Source organism: Channa argus, chromosome 14 (assembly GCF_033026475.1).
Source record: "Channa argus isolate prfri chromosome 14, Channa argus male v1.0, whole genome shotgun sequence".
In the NCBI taxonomy this organism is placed as follows: domain Eukaryota; kingdom Metazoa; phylum Chordata; class Actinopteri; order Anabantiformes; family Channidae; genus Channa; species Channa argus.
In genome coordinates, this window is record NC_090210.1 from 25,242,240 (window position 1) to 25,257,266 (window position 15,027).

Genomic DNA, 15,027 nt, shown 5'->3' on the forward strand with positions numbered 1-15,027 from the left:
AATCCATGTTATGTTTCAAGTTCACGAGATCCAAAAGTCCGAAAACCTCCTCCAGTTTTTCACCAACTTCTCTCATGTAACAACAGTTACTCTCCCTTGTCATTCAGCTGGACTCGAAACACCAACTGTAACATGTACAGTGAGCAAAGGCTTGTTTCTACCCAGCATTTCAGTACATGTGTCACGGTGCTTCACAATAAAAGCATTTTCATTTATTGGGTTATGTAACTGTGTGAATTGCACTTCCTTCTGTGAGGGTTTACAAAAAGTGGAATGGCTCTTTAAAAATGGAGTTTTTAAGGGGGCAAAATGTTTGTCTGAAGCCTGTTACTTAGTTATGGGACAGGACGACAGGACAAGGCTGTTTTTGTGTGGTGTTGGCACATGTGGGCCGAGCGTGGGGAAATTGATGACCCAGTAATGATAAAATGTCCAATCAATGGATCAATCAGCATGATGAGACAATAACAAAAGAAAACAGAGAGATTTACTGTTAAAACTGCAGCTGAAATAGATCATTATTTCTAATAGAAATATGAAGAAGTCTCTTCACTCTGAGTGAAGCTGTAGGTTTTTTGTCACTGTACAGACAGAACAGCGAGAGACGAACACTGATCTCAGAAAACACCGGAGCTTTAAGACAGACGCTGCCATCCAGTGGACGAGAAAGAGAATCAGTTTGAATCTCATTCTCCGTCCGCTGTAATATGCAAATACCAGCTCATGTAGTGAAAGTGAGTGTGAAATAATAATTTGTTTAGGAAGAAATTCATTAGACCTGAACAGCATATTATAATTAAAGAGTATTTAAGACTCAGTGATAAACCAAATGCTGAATTGTTCTGTTTTTCACTGGAGACTGTGTCAGGTTGATGCTCGACTCAATCTGAGCAAGAAACGGTTCATCTATAAAGTACAAAGCATGTAAAATACCCGTGTGCAGGATTTCTTCCTCACCTCAGTGGACTAACAAAGGTTCCCTCTGTCACACTGTTCCAGTGACATACAGGTGATAGTAATGTGCCCAGTTAGTTCACCAACAAATACAATGTAGAGGAAGATTCCAACTGGAGACCACGGAGGTCTTTAAAAATACTTCTTTTAAAATCTGCTCTAAAAATCCAAACCTTTGCAAACACCAAATGTCAACAGTCAGGTGAACTTTTAGAGCTGTCACACCAACATTCACCTGTTAAATGTGATGGAGGGTCTGTCAGAAGACTGGTCACCATGAGACTAACTGGTCCCACAGTCAGTGATCAGATTCACAGCTGGTGCAGACCCTTCACATCCTGACAGGCAGTGGCCTCTGCTGATTGTCCAGAGGACGGCAGCCATGCAACATTTGGGATTTCTGCTGACCAAAAAAACAGACAAAGAAGAAGAAGTTTGAGTTGAAGTTGCATCATGGGAGGTTCTCAAACTGGTTTGAGCCTGAAACTGGATTCAAGACAATTGCTTTCCAAAAGGGCCTGGTTCTGGTGAGTGGATGTTTGGGGGGGTTTGAGTGGGTCTGTTGAGCCAGAGACTGGTAATATTTCACATTTAAATGTTCTTTTAAAATGACAACCTGAAAAATGAGTCTTTGATTGTGTATTTGTTAAAGTGTGTGCAGCTTTTTCTCTGCCTGTTCTCAGGAAGACATTTTCCCCATGTGTTCACGGATCTTTACAGCGTTTGTGTGGTTCTGCTTCTCTACACACCAACACAAACCAGCGGGAAACATTTGCTCCACTACAGTTTCAATTTACGTACTTTTCTTTTCTTCCCCTTCATGTACGTGAATCTACTGAACTAACAAACATAGAGTTAGAAATCAGTTAAAATTACTTTATGTTTGCGTTTTCTAATTGGTGCTAACAAATGGGCCAATGAGTGTTTTTCACAGAAAATGGTGAACTCAGATTTTGAAGTGTTTCTCTGCTTCATGAGTGGATTTCCTCTTTCTACTTCATGAATTAAACACATCAAGACCTGAACCTTATAGATTTTCTGCAGAAACCTTATCTGTGAGGCACATGTGAGTCTGGACTAGACTTCTACATGCATGGAGTTGAGTAGTGTTTAAATTCTTTGTTTTCATCAGTAACTCAAACTGCTGGAGGCAGTGCTCCTTTCGACTTAGAGTCCATTTTAAAATATGTACTTTAACTTAAATGAGGAATCTTCAGTGGGTCATTTCTCCTTCTGGGCCCTCAGCAGTGCTGCTCAGCTCCCAGTCTGAATGTTGACAGCTCTGTGAGTCTCCAGCTATTAATGAAAGACAAACTAAGAACTGGAGGTTCCCTTTTTTCAGACTGATTTCTTTTTAGGCCACAGGTGAAGTTTGGTTCATAAACAGGTCACATCAGATCTGCATTTTACTTCCTGTCTGTTGCAAAAAGTAGAAATGTACTCCTGGTTCAGTTTTTAACTCAGAAGGGGAGAAACTAAAGACGAGTCATGAGCCTGATCAGCAGGGATCCATGAGAACCAGAACAGGTACTGTAACTAATGCTTTGAAGAAAAAAACACTCAACCATGTAAAGTTAATGAGTTTATATCAGAAAAAGGTTCTAATTCTGACAGGGGAACCAGGTGCATCAGTGTGAACGTCAGGAAGATCTTTCACACTTGAGAAAAAATGGGATGTGGCAAAGTCTGAATGTTATGTTTTATTACAAACCTTTAACAGAAAATCATTTGTTTCTTTACCACAGACGATCCTATGGTGTTTATGTAGGGATTCATTCAGAGGCTTCTTCTGATCACACCTCAATAGAATTTATAATTTAGATGTGTCTCTTCCATGTGTAACTGTCAAATTCATCTTTATGCAGATGACACTGTATTAGACACTTTATTAGACCAAATCTCAATATGTGCCCTTCATTCTCTACTGTGACCTGATGTTAGTAGTTTTCTTTTTTAAACTCAGGTCGTCCTTCTCTAACCAATCAGCATTGCTAACATAGTGTTTGTGTCCAGAAATACCCTCTTGTTGTTTATAAAAGCCACTTATAAAAGTCAGAGACATTTTTTTCTTGTCCCACCTTTAAGCTTCTAGATACAGATTAAGAAAACATCTTTATTTTCAGAGCCTGGAGGTCCAGTTGTCTGTTCCAGTTGTACAACAGCCCGCCATGGCTTTACAGCTGTTGGTGGATCTGGAGACATGTGCAGTGACTGAGACATCTGTCTCATTAATACAAAGGAATCATAATAACAGCAGGCTGTTGGAAACTTTATCTCTATATTTGGTTTCTGTCCATTAGGGCCGAGACGGATAAAGCTGGTGTCAAAGAACTGGTGCCTGACAAAGACCACACTGCAAAAATGAGAACTGACAAAAAGGACGAGAAATCCGAAGACCAAGGACCACATATGTCCAAACAGTGACCATTTTCACACCGCAGATGGTTTATAACTACCTTTAATTGGTGATGTGTCTGAAAAGAAGTTACAGAGTCTGCAGTGGTCTTATCTTGTGGACTCATTCCCTAAACTGAACAGTCAATTCGAGTAGTGTCTTTCACCGATGGGCGGCTGTTGATTCAACAAGTGCAGTGTGGAACTCACTGCAAAGACGAGGCTGACGGACGCTCGCCGACTGTTGATGTCCATTGGCCTTATCATCGTCCCACAACGCTTTCATGGAGCCTGATTTGAACACGGAACAAGTAACCAGCTGGAAGTGGATAAAGAAAACTGAGAGCAAATCAATAGTACACAGTATTTCTCCAAGTCTTTGGCCCAGAGGATCAGTTTTTGACTCTATTATGGAGCTTCAAAGGCATAGAGACGAGGAATGGACTCAGTGGACTCTGTAGGTGAGTTTCTGTCTCAACCGCTGATCTGAAGATAGAAAACAGTTCAACATAGTGTGTAGAAGCAGAATTTAGCATTTGGTTAATAAAATAATAGAAATATAAATGTGAATACATAATGATTAATGATGTTTTTAATGTACAGATGTTTCCTATAACCATGACAAATGTGACAAAAATCCTAAAAAGGTGAAAGATAAAATAAGAGAAAGTAAAAGTAAGAATGAACTATCTGAGGATGAGTAAAAGGAGAAATATGTGATTTAATAAGACACATCAGTATTTGTCACAGTCTGAGTCACAGTGTGAAATCTCAGGGAGGAATTAACATTTATTTCAGCAGTGGAACCAAAGTGTCTGTAGAAACTGGTAAGACGAGCATTTGACATGATTTCACACTGATAGAAGCTTTAATTTGGGTCGTTTTCCAGTTGGAGTTGATTGATGCAAACGGAGCCGAGACACAAACAGGCTGCAGATTATGTAAAAGACAGACAGCGTCAAACTGGATTTAACAGTAAAAAAAAATGGAAACATAAAATTGTACTAAAAGAAATATTAATAAACAAACACAAGTAGTGAATAACATTTTATTTTATATAACAAATATATAAAAATGTAATTTTAGATCAGGACAGTAAAAATAAAGACGAGAAGCATCAGTGAGAGTCAGTCAGTTTTTATCAGGGTCTGTGATACTGTGTGAATATTAAAGGAACAGGACAACTTTACTTTGGCAGTGGAACCAAAGTGTCTGTAGAAACAGGTAAGATTTTTATTACATCCTTCAAATGTGTTATTGGTGCTTTGAAATGCTTTAAAACAGCTAATGACAGTTTTAAGTGCAGACTGCAGACTGATGATGAAGAACACATTTAAAAGCTAAAACTTAAACAAGCTCAGACTGAATCAACTGTACAAATCAAATGTTTAACCTTCAAACATCCGCAGTGCAACACTCAGATAATTGAACAAGCAACATAAATGTGGACAAAAGGTAAACTGAGACAAAGTTAAGGTAAAATGAAGTATAAAAGTATAATTGATATGAAAATGGTTGATAGTGACTGCAGCAGTATTTGTCACAGGGTTTGTTGCTGTGTGAATAATCAAGGATACAAACTTTATTTTGGCAGTGGAACCAAACTTTCTGTTGAAGCTGGTAAGATTTTTACTTACTGTGAATTTATTTCCTAAAAATGCTGTCGTCTGTTGTTTTATTTGACTTTTTTCCATTTTTATGTAAATGATGCAATAAGACCTGGACATGTGCAGGCTGCAGACTGTTCAACAGTTATTCTGTATTTAAGAGTTTTCACCAAACGGTGAAGAAGAAAATATGGTTTAATACGAGTTTTTGCACGAGTGTGACTCCGTCAGTATTTGCCACAGTGTGTGTTACAGTGTGAATGATCAGGGAGCACGAAAACTTTACTTTGGCAGTGGAACTAAACTGACTGTTCAAACTGGTAAGATCTACATTTTCGATGATTTAACTTTTAAAGCACGTATTTGTAGTTTTACATCAGTTTATTCATTTTTGTGTTTGACCAAAGTACAACAGAAAATTTACAACAATACAGTGGTTAACAATACACACGGGAAGATTTTGAATGAATGAAAAACCAGAAGCAGCTGAAACTGAGAACTGATCCTGAATTAAATTTTTAGAAAAATGATAAACACACAATAAAAGTGGATATAATACAAAAACGAGAGGTGACACACAGCAGTATTTGTCACAGAGTGTGTGACAGTGTGAACACTCAGGGAGGATTTAAAGTTTACTTTGGCAGTGGAACCAAAGTAACTGTCGAAACTGGTAAGATCAGCAGTTTAAATTGTTCATGTTGTTATTTCGTTTGAGTTGATTCCAGTTTTTTTATTTTATTGACGCAAACAGACCCTGATACAAAGAGACGACTGGTTTTAAGCACAAACCATGATGAAAACACAGCGAGATGATAATAATATACTGTAAAGTGGAAAACAAAAGTAGAAATATTAAAGTCGAATTTAATGCTACTAAAAATACACATTAAGATGAGAGCAGCAGTATTTGTCACAGTCTGAGTTACAGTGTGAAGAATCAGGGAAACAGACTTTATTTTGGCAGTGGAACCAAGCTGACTGTTGAAAATGGTAAGATGAATATGATTCATGTAAAATTATTATTTGACGTGTCTTAAATTTGTGCGTGTGGGATTTGAGTTTAATAGATGTGACTCATGCAAAACGTACAGCCGTTATTCTGGATTCTTGAGTTTGTCACTAAATCCTGACACGTAGTGACAAATGACAAAGTTTAAAACACATCCCAAACTTAGATGATGAACAAAATGGCACAATGCAACAAAAAGTAACAGCCGGTGGAAACTCAGCAGTATTTGTCACAGTGTGTGTGACAGTGTGAATAATCAGGGAGCAGGCAAACTTTATTTTGGCAGTGGAACCAAACTGATGGTTGAAAGCGGTAAGATTTTAATTTTTTAGTTTAAATTGTAATTTATACTTAAGTTGAGTAACTTTTATAATGTCTGAACAGACGGAGGATGACCTCACTGCCATGAGTAATAAACAGTGTTAATATTAACGTGGGCAAAGTTCTTAACAATATAACAGAAGCTGAATGTGATAAATGTGGCCTTAAACGTGTTTAGTTAATACTAAATACACTAAAAGACAGAAGACGCATAAACAGAGAACAACAAAATATATAAAGTCACAACAGAGATTCATTAAACACCTTTGGAAACATCAGCTGCATTAACACAGAAATAATACAATAATATTAAACGGAAGAGTAGTGAAAAAACATCACAACAGTTCAAATAAATAGACGTTAAAAAGCAGAAGTAAATCCGAGCAGCAGTATTTGTCACAGTGTGTTTTACAGTGTGAAGAATCAGGCAGACAAACTGTATTTTGGCAGTGGAACCAAACTGATTGTTCAAACTGGTAAGATTTCATATTTTACACTTTCAACTGCTTTGATAAAACTCCTTAATTTCTCTTTTGTTTTAGTTTGAGTTTAATACAAAAACACAGTGACACGTGCAGGCAGCTGACACAGCAGTTATTATCACAGATTGATGCTAAAGTTAAAAGTTAAAAACAATGTCAAAGAGAAAACTGAAATTTTATTCAGAAATTCCCTTTATGGGACAAAAGTTACCTGCAGCAGTATTTGTCAGAGTGGGTGTTACAGTGTGAATACTCAGGGAGTAAACAGACTTTCTTTTGGCAGTGGAACCAAAGTGGCTGTTGAAATTGGTAAGATTTCAATTTTTAAAATACTTGCAAACCTTTAAAACTTTCAAAAGAAAAATGAAATTTATCATTTTCTTATAGTTGTTGTAGTGTTTGATTATCTTAAAGACATGCAGACCATTATTCTGCATTTACGAAAAATAAAACTGGATGAATAGTGATGAGTTTGAAGAATCAAACTGTTTCAAACTGTCAAGTCGAACAGCAACAGAGAAGCAAACAATGCAATGTACAGGACATAATTCCCCCCAAAACTTTTTTAACTTATGTTACAATTAGATCAAAGATCATGAAATAGAACAAGTGCAAAATAAAACTACGTCGTCACAATAGAAGAATGTGAAAAAGTCCATTTATGGCAGGAAAAAGGAAGGAAAACTAAAATTCTACAAGATATAAGGGAAAAACTTTCTAAATAGAAGTTTCTGCTTTGTAAATTTGTAAAAAGTGTTTGAGGTTTGTGTAAGAGTGTGTGTGGTTGTGTGTATGGAAACAAACTGATGTTCGCCAGCGGCACAAAGCTCATCGTGTCCACAGGTCAGTTACAAAAACCTGTAAATGTAAAATTAGGTTTGAATGTATGAAGTTGTTCTGGGTCCAGCGGCTGGTTTGACTGGTTTTTGTTGAGCTGTGTGTCTCAGTGTGACTGGACAGGGAGGCTACAGAACTGTGTTTGGAACAGGGACAAAACTGACTGTACAAAACAGTAAGTCACTTTTATGGTTTTGTAGTCGAAATTTAACATCAGCATATCAGATCGTGAGCTTAGGATTCATTTGTCCAGAATTATGTGAACATACAGAAATTTCTGTAAACTACAACAACGTCGTACAATAAAACCTGACTCATGATCATAGTAACTAAAATACAAAGTCACGAAACTTTTGAAGGTAAATTAGATGATGTGGGATTATTTAAGCCAGGTTTAAAAGCCTCATAACATTAGATCATGTTGAAAAAGAAACAAGCTGATAAAGATAAATAAGCTACAGACGGGTTCATCTGTCTAAGACAATAAAATTAAAATGAAGGATTAAACGATTAAGACACTTTAATCAGTTGTTTTACTGCTTTTAAAAACAGAACATAGGAAAGTGTCGTTTGACGTACAAATATGATAATGATTAATATGATCTCTGTCCTGTTCCTCTAAGTTCTGTATAAACACATGAAATAAACAGTGGTGGTTCCAAGCAGATCTAGAAGCATTTTAAGTCCTTATAAATAATCGTATTAATGCTTCTAAAACGAGAACACATTCTCCATAATTCCAGCTGTTTTATGATGTGGTAATAACCAATTATACATATTTATCATATACCATTTAGTTTAGATTAACAGAAGTAACTAGAGAGTGAAGCTCTGGGGTTTTTAGTCGGCCGTCAGTCACAGTGTGAGAGGAACTACAGATAAAGTCATCTTTGGGAGAGGAACTCGACTTCTAGTCGAATCAGGTGAGACAGAAAAACTCAAAAATGCCTTTATGTCAAAGACTATTTGTAAAGAAAACGTGTGAAACTTCGCCTCAAACAATGTGTCTCACAGGGAACTGATTAGTGTCTAATAATCAAATTCTGCTGTGAGAACCTTAGAAATCTGTGGGATCTCTAGTGTCCCTGTTTAAAGTCCGGGTTAATGAGATGGGTTCAAATCAAGTGGTGTTTCACTGATTAAACAAAGAGACGCAGTAAGAAGAAGGAAGGTTTTACAAACTGAATTCTGGTTTAATGCTGAACGTCAGAGGTTTTTAGTCGGTGCTCAGGCACAGTGTGAAGGGAAACGCACAGAAAGTGATTTTTGGGAGAGGAACAGGGCTGAATGTTGACTCAGGTGAGATGGAAATATTCAGTAATCTACAGAGAAAATCGAGTAAAATGGTAAAAAAGCTTTTTTCCGTTTCTACAGAGAAACAGCAGAACACACTGAGGAAAATATGGAGCAGATTCATTTGTGTTTAATGTTAAGAGGTTTGAAGAAAATAAAAGGTTTTTAGTCAGCGCTCAGTCACAGTGTGAGAGGGAACACAGAGAAAGTGCTTTTTGGGAGAGGAGCTCGACTTCTAGTCGACTCAGGTGAGAAAACTAAAATGAGAACAGGCTGATTAAAGGGAGAATGCAGCTGTTTTTACTGTAAAGTCCATCTGTTGAGTGGCTTCATGTGTCGTACAAACAGGTTGTTTCCGGAGAAGCACTGTAATAGTGAGAAATGGCAGCTAAAGAGTAAAACTGATATTTTTTGTGTTATTAAGTTTCCTTGTCAGATTGTTTCGGAGGAAAAACACAAAGTGACTTCAGCAGCTTATTGATGCTTTTGATGTTTTCATATGGACATAAAGGATCATTTAACTGTGAGGCGCTTTTTGTCCTGTGGCGTCTCACGGTGTGAAAGCTGGTGGAGCTACTGGTAAACTGGTGTTTGGATCAGGAACCAGGCTCAGTGTCCAGAATCGTAAGTTTGACACAAATGTCTTTAATTGGTTTAATTTGTTAGTTTGTATTGGTGAGAATTTATCAGGAAGCTTTAAAAAAAAGTCTTAATCAGTCAATATTTCAAGGGGAGACTTTGATTGTTGCATAAACTGATGATTACAGCGCAAAAAGAGGTTAAATGTTTAAATGTTGAGATGGATTAGGTGAGAATCTATAAATCTTCAGGTTCTAGTTGAATCAGTTTTTGACCTGTGGCGTCTCACGGTGTGAATACTGGGGCTGGTTATGGGAAACTGCTGTTTGGATCAGGAACCACACTGATCGTCCACAGTTGTAAGTTCCACATTTTAACTTGTCTCGTGCTAAAAGTGCTGAAGATTTGATCAAAAGGAATTGAATTTTGTCTCATTGATAAGACCCTCTGAGGAAACACGGTCGTCTTCAGTTAAACCGATGTATCAGAGTGAATGAATTCAATGATTTGATGATGTCAACGACATCGGACACCGTCACTCTTTGGTACATTTCTGTTTCATTCTGCCAATGTTTCTCTGTCGGGTTAAAGTTGTTCAGAAATGTAAAGCAGCACAAAGTGACTTAAATAACAAAGGACTGAAGGTTTTCAGTCTGCGCTCAGTCACAGTGTGAGAACTGCTGCAGAGAAACTGCTTTTTGGCCGAGGAACTGAGCTGATCGTTGCCTCAGGTAAAACCAGAAAACTCAAATATGTTAAAAAATGTTCATTCTTTTATGCGCAGGGAAAGTGTTTGACAGTGATTTTGAACGGACCCTGACAAGCATCGTGTTTTCCTTAAAAAACAGTGTTTGTGGGAATAAATGTGTAGAGAAGGTTTTTAGTCTGTGCTCAGTCACAGTGTGACGAGAGGCTCAGATAAGATGATGTTTGGCAGCGGAACTCGGCTCCTGGTCGAATCAGGTGAGTTTTCAAACAAACTAACACAAATAATGATCATTCATCTGTTCACGAGTCTCTGACGTGAACTGTGTAATTATCCACAGCTGCAGGCAGATTTGAAAAGATGCTTGTGATGTTTGTAATGAGTAAATCAGTCCTGTCTGGTTTAATGTCGTAGGTGTTGACCAAGAGATAGTGAAGAGTCAGTGGACAGAAACACGACAGTTTGAAGTTTGTTTGGATTTAATCTTTAGTGGTAAACTTCACTTTCTTACAGTCATCAGGCAAAGTCCTGCCTCAGAAACAAACCCTGGACCCTGATTCATACTCACAGTGTTTCTGAAATCAACAAAGAGTCAACTTGTATTTGAGAGGCGACATCCAGAATATTGTTTCTGTAAAATCCCACAAAAAAATAATTCATCAGACTATTTATGATATTTCTGAGTAAAGCTGTCATAAAAAAGCTTCTGTCCACGCTGGACTGACTGAAATAAAAACCCAGGATGGATGTGTAATAGTTTTAGGTGAAGTTCGGTTAAATAGAGTCCAAACTCTCCTAGTTTGTGTAGTTTGATGGTTTTTGCTGAAGAGTTTCCTGCTGTGTGAAAACTGGAGGAGGACAGAAGATGATCTTTGGTCGAGGAACTGGACTCACTGTTGAACCAAGTAAGAAAATTCAGTTCCGTTCATAAAGAAAACACCAAAAAAGATTAAACGTCTCAGTCAAACGATAGTTTTCTACGTTTTGTCCTGACAGACTCACAATCGCTCTGACGTTTGTTTGTTGCTGACTCGCAAACTGCAGGATGGTCGTTGTTTCTGTTTTAACCAAAAGTTTTATTTAAATCACGTTTTTCTACAGCAAAAGTCTATGAAGCTGCTAATCAACAGCTGGTTGTAGTCAGGAAGAAGAAATCTGCAGGACAAAGTTGGAGTGGAGCTGTAGCCTGGTGGAAATTCAAATCCGTATCTTAAAGACACAATAACACTTCACTAGAAACAGAAGATCGTTTATAACACAAAGAAATAAAACTGGTTTCTTTAGATTTAATTGAGAGTTTATGTGTGGGCACGTTGACCTGAGTCCCTGGGGACAGAACAATGTGATTAATCTAATCTACTCGAGACCAGAACTGAAACAAGTGAAACCATGTAGAATTTTTCAGCCTGTTTATTTAGTTCCAAAGCAAAAGTTCATCCTGTCCTGTATCATGCTGAAAGGTTTTTGCTTGTCGATGTTAAAGTTTTTGTGTTGAGAGTCGTCACAGTGTGAAGAGCGGAGGCTACGACAAAATCCTGTTTGGTTCAGGGACCAAAGTGAGCGTCGAGTCCAGTGAGTTTTATCTGGTTTTGTGCATTTAATCAGTTTAATCAGATTTGTGAATTTACCAAACTCATAAATAAAGTGTTAAAACCTGAGTCAGAATCAAACATGAAACATTAAATTAACTGCAACTGCATCAAACTAATTTATTTCACAAAAATATTTAAGTCAAATCCTGTAAATGTGATAAAAGTTCATCAATGAGAACACAAACCTGCAGAGTCACATAGTAATTAGCACTTTTACTGTGAAACAAAGCAGTGAGATCCAGTGGTTTTAAGCTTTGTACCATAGTAGGATGATTTAGTGTGAGGACACAAACACTGTGTGACATCTTCAGCTGCAGGATGGAAGATTTTCTTTGGAGAAGGATCCAAAGTGACTGTCGAAAGCAGTGAGTAACAGATGAGGTTATTTTACTGCCTGATAGTATAAATGTTCACAGTGTAACTGACACATGTAAAATATCTAAAAATATACAAAAATACATAACAATAAAAATATCACCAAAGAAAATATTAGTTATAAGAGAATCAGCTCTGAAACATGCGGCTCACTTTCTTTACTCCTCAGTTTATTACTGGACTTTAATCATTCAGTCCAAAATGCCGCTTTTTTAAATGGAGTCTGGTTCAGTTGGAATCTGCTGAGTTTGTGTCCTGGTGCTTGAGGCTGTGTGGATGCTGGTTTAACTAAGATGATCTTTGGAGGTGGAACCAGATTAACTGTTGAAACCAGTAAGTTCAGATATTAACTACAAATATTATTCACATGGATGAAAATAAGTTAAAGTAAAAGTTTGTGAAGTACTACATGAAAAAAATGTATCAATAAGTAAATGTTCAGTGTGTGAAGTGGTGGAGATGACTGAATGTGTTGGAAGGAGTTGATTTGTGTTACTGTGATAGGACAGTTTTATTCGGTCCAGGTTTAATTGAACTTGTATCCGTCTTCTAACTTTTGGCCAGTTTAAAATTAGTTGATATGCTGCAGCCTGAGTCGTCGTGTTTTTGTGCGGTGCTGTCATGTTGTGTGACTGCTGGTGCTCGTGAGAAACTCATCTTTGGGTCTGGATCAGTGTTATTTGTTGAGTCCAGTAAGTTTCATTACCTTCGTCAAGTCATTTTAACAGAAATTTGTGATGAGTGAAAAGCTGCCGACAGTGAGTTTAAGGGTTTAAAGGTTAAAAGTGTTTGTATTAAGATGCTTCATGTGTGAATACTGGACAAAGGATGATGATTGAAGGTTATTAAAACCAGATTGACCGCTGAACCCAGTAAGTTCTGGTTCTGACCACACATCGTATTTAGTCCACATTTATCTGCGATCGTCTCGTTAAACCTGTGAATTTGGTGATTTTTAAAAATTGTGTTAGCTGCACTAAAGTCTCCAACACTGTAACATGAATTCAAAGTTTTACCTTCTGAAAAGAAACAAAGTTGTTATTTGATCTGGACGGTGTTGAATCTGTCGGGTTTCTGTGCTGACGCTTCAGACTGTGTGACATCTGGCTCTGGTTATAACAAGATGATCTTTGGAAGCGGCACAAAACTCTACGTTCACGACAGTAAGTTCAGTTGTTTACATGCTGTTTCACTTACTGTGGACACAGACAAGTTTAAATGTTCATTTAAAGTAGACGAGCTCAGTTTAAAAAGAGTTCGCACATTAACAGGGACTGATGATGATTATTACCAACGAGCATCACCACTAAAATATGATGTTCAATCCCTTTCTCTGCACCTACTAACACACTTTACACCTCGAGTTTTGTGTGAATAATGTCACACAAATTATTCAGTCAGTAAAAATTATGCATTTGTAAGTGAAGTGTGGTTCAGGTTGTCACTGCTGAGTTTGTGTTGCGCTGCTTCATGATGTGTGAATGCTGCAAATAAGATCTTCTTTGGAAGTGGAACCAGATTAACTGTTGAACCCAGTAAGTTCTGATTCTAACTTTCCTTTTTATGAGACATTGTTATCAGCAGAAACTGGTTGTCGAGCCACTAATGTTAACTTGAACTTTTTCGGTTTTTTAAACAGTGTGTTGTCGAATGAGAAATGTGTTTTCATGTGTGGTCTCACAGATCGGTCCTCACAAGTTTAAAGCAGGTTTATTTAAATGTTACTGAGCTGTTGGCACTTTGTTCCAGCTGTAAAACCTAAATGACTTTGTTTTGTGCTGCATCTTCAAAATGTTACCTTTTAAGTCAAAGAGGACGTTTGTCTTTGTTGGTTTGGGACTTTGGCTCAGATCACTCTGGTTTCTGTCCTGAGGCTTCAGGCTGTGTGACATCTGGCTCTAGTTACAGGATGATCTTTGGAAGCGGCACAAAACTTCATGTTTATGACAGTAAGTTAAACACTGGGCTGAAAATGTGACGTAGGAAACTTTGAGAAGAGAATAGATGAACTTCTATAAATGTTCAAAGTAGAAAAAAATCAGTTTAAAACAGCACATGCAAATTAACAACAACTCACAGTGAGGAACAAGATAGTTTGACAAACAGGCAAACGTATGTAAAAACAGTAAATCATCATAAATACATCATCAGTAATAAATAATGTTCATTATCTCTAATCTGCATCACACAAATACCAAAGTGTAGGAGTGAAATCTAATGATTCACATTTAAAACTTCATCCCTGAGTTTGTGTTGTGCTGCTTCATGCTGTGTGAACACTGGAACTAAGATCTTCTTCGGAAGTGGAACCAGATTAACTGTTGAACCCAGTAAGTTCTGATGTAGATTAGAAATACAGTTTTTATGTAACACTGTTAGGGACAAGTTAGAAAAAAGCAGAAACACTAAATCTCTCAGTGCCACATGTCATTGACTTTCAGCCTTTTGAAAAAAGTAAAAAATACAAAAATTCACACATTTGATCACAAAGAATTGTTTAAAGCAGGTTTATTTAATCTAGTTTTAACCAAACTGACTTAAGACTGAGCTGCTGATTCCTCTGACAGCTATGATCATCTTCAGTAACATTTCTTTAACAATTCCTCTAATTTTGCTCCCTTTCGAGTTTGCTCTGCTTCAATCCTAAAAAAATGAAAATTTTCTCAAAAACAGAAACTTCTAAGAAAAAGTAATTTGTTATTGTTAAATGTGGACGTTGGTGAAGTTTAGCTGCAGAGCTGGATAAGTCAGGTTTATGTCCTGAATGTTCAGACTGTGTGACATACGGCGCTAATGACAAGATCGTCTTTGGAAGTGGAACAAAACTACACGTTAACGACAGTAAGTTAAAGCTTTTTAACTGTGTGGAGAAAAT

General features: G+C 37.2%; 1 gene segment (V, D, J or C); it reads left to right on the forward strand.

Moving 5' to 3' along the window:
* The first annotated feature begins 10,966 nt into the window (after positions 1–10,966).
* The window catches only part of LOC137098529 (M1-specific T cell receptor alpha chain-like), a 37,425-nt gene continuing 33,364 nt past the window's right edge, over positions 10,967–15,027 (forward strand). Inside the window, 1 exon segment of the C gene segment in view lies at positions 10,967–11,090. Within this exon segment, the coding sequence occupies positions 11,051–11,090 (40 nt within the window).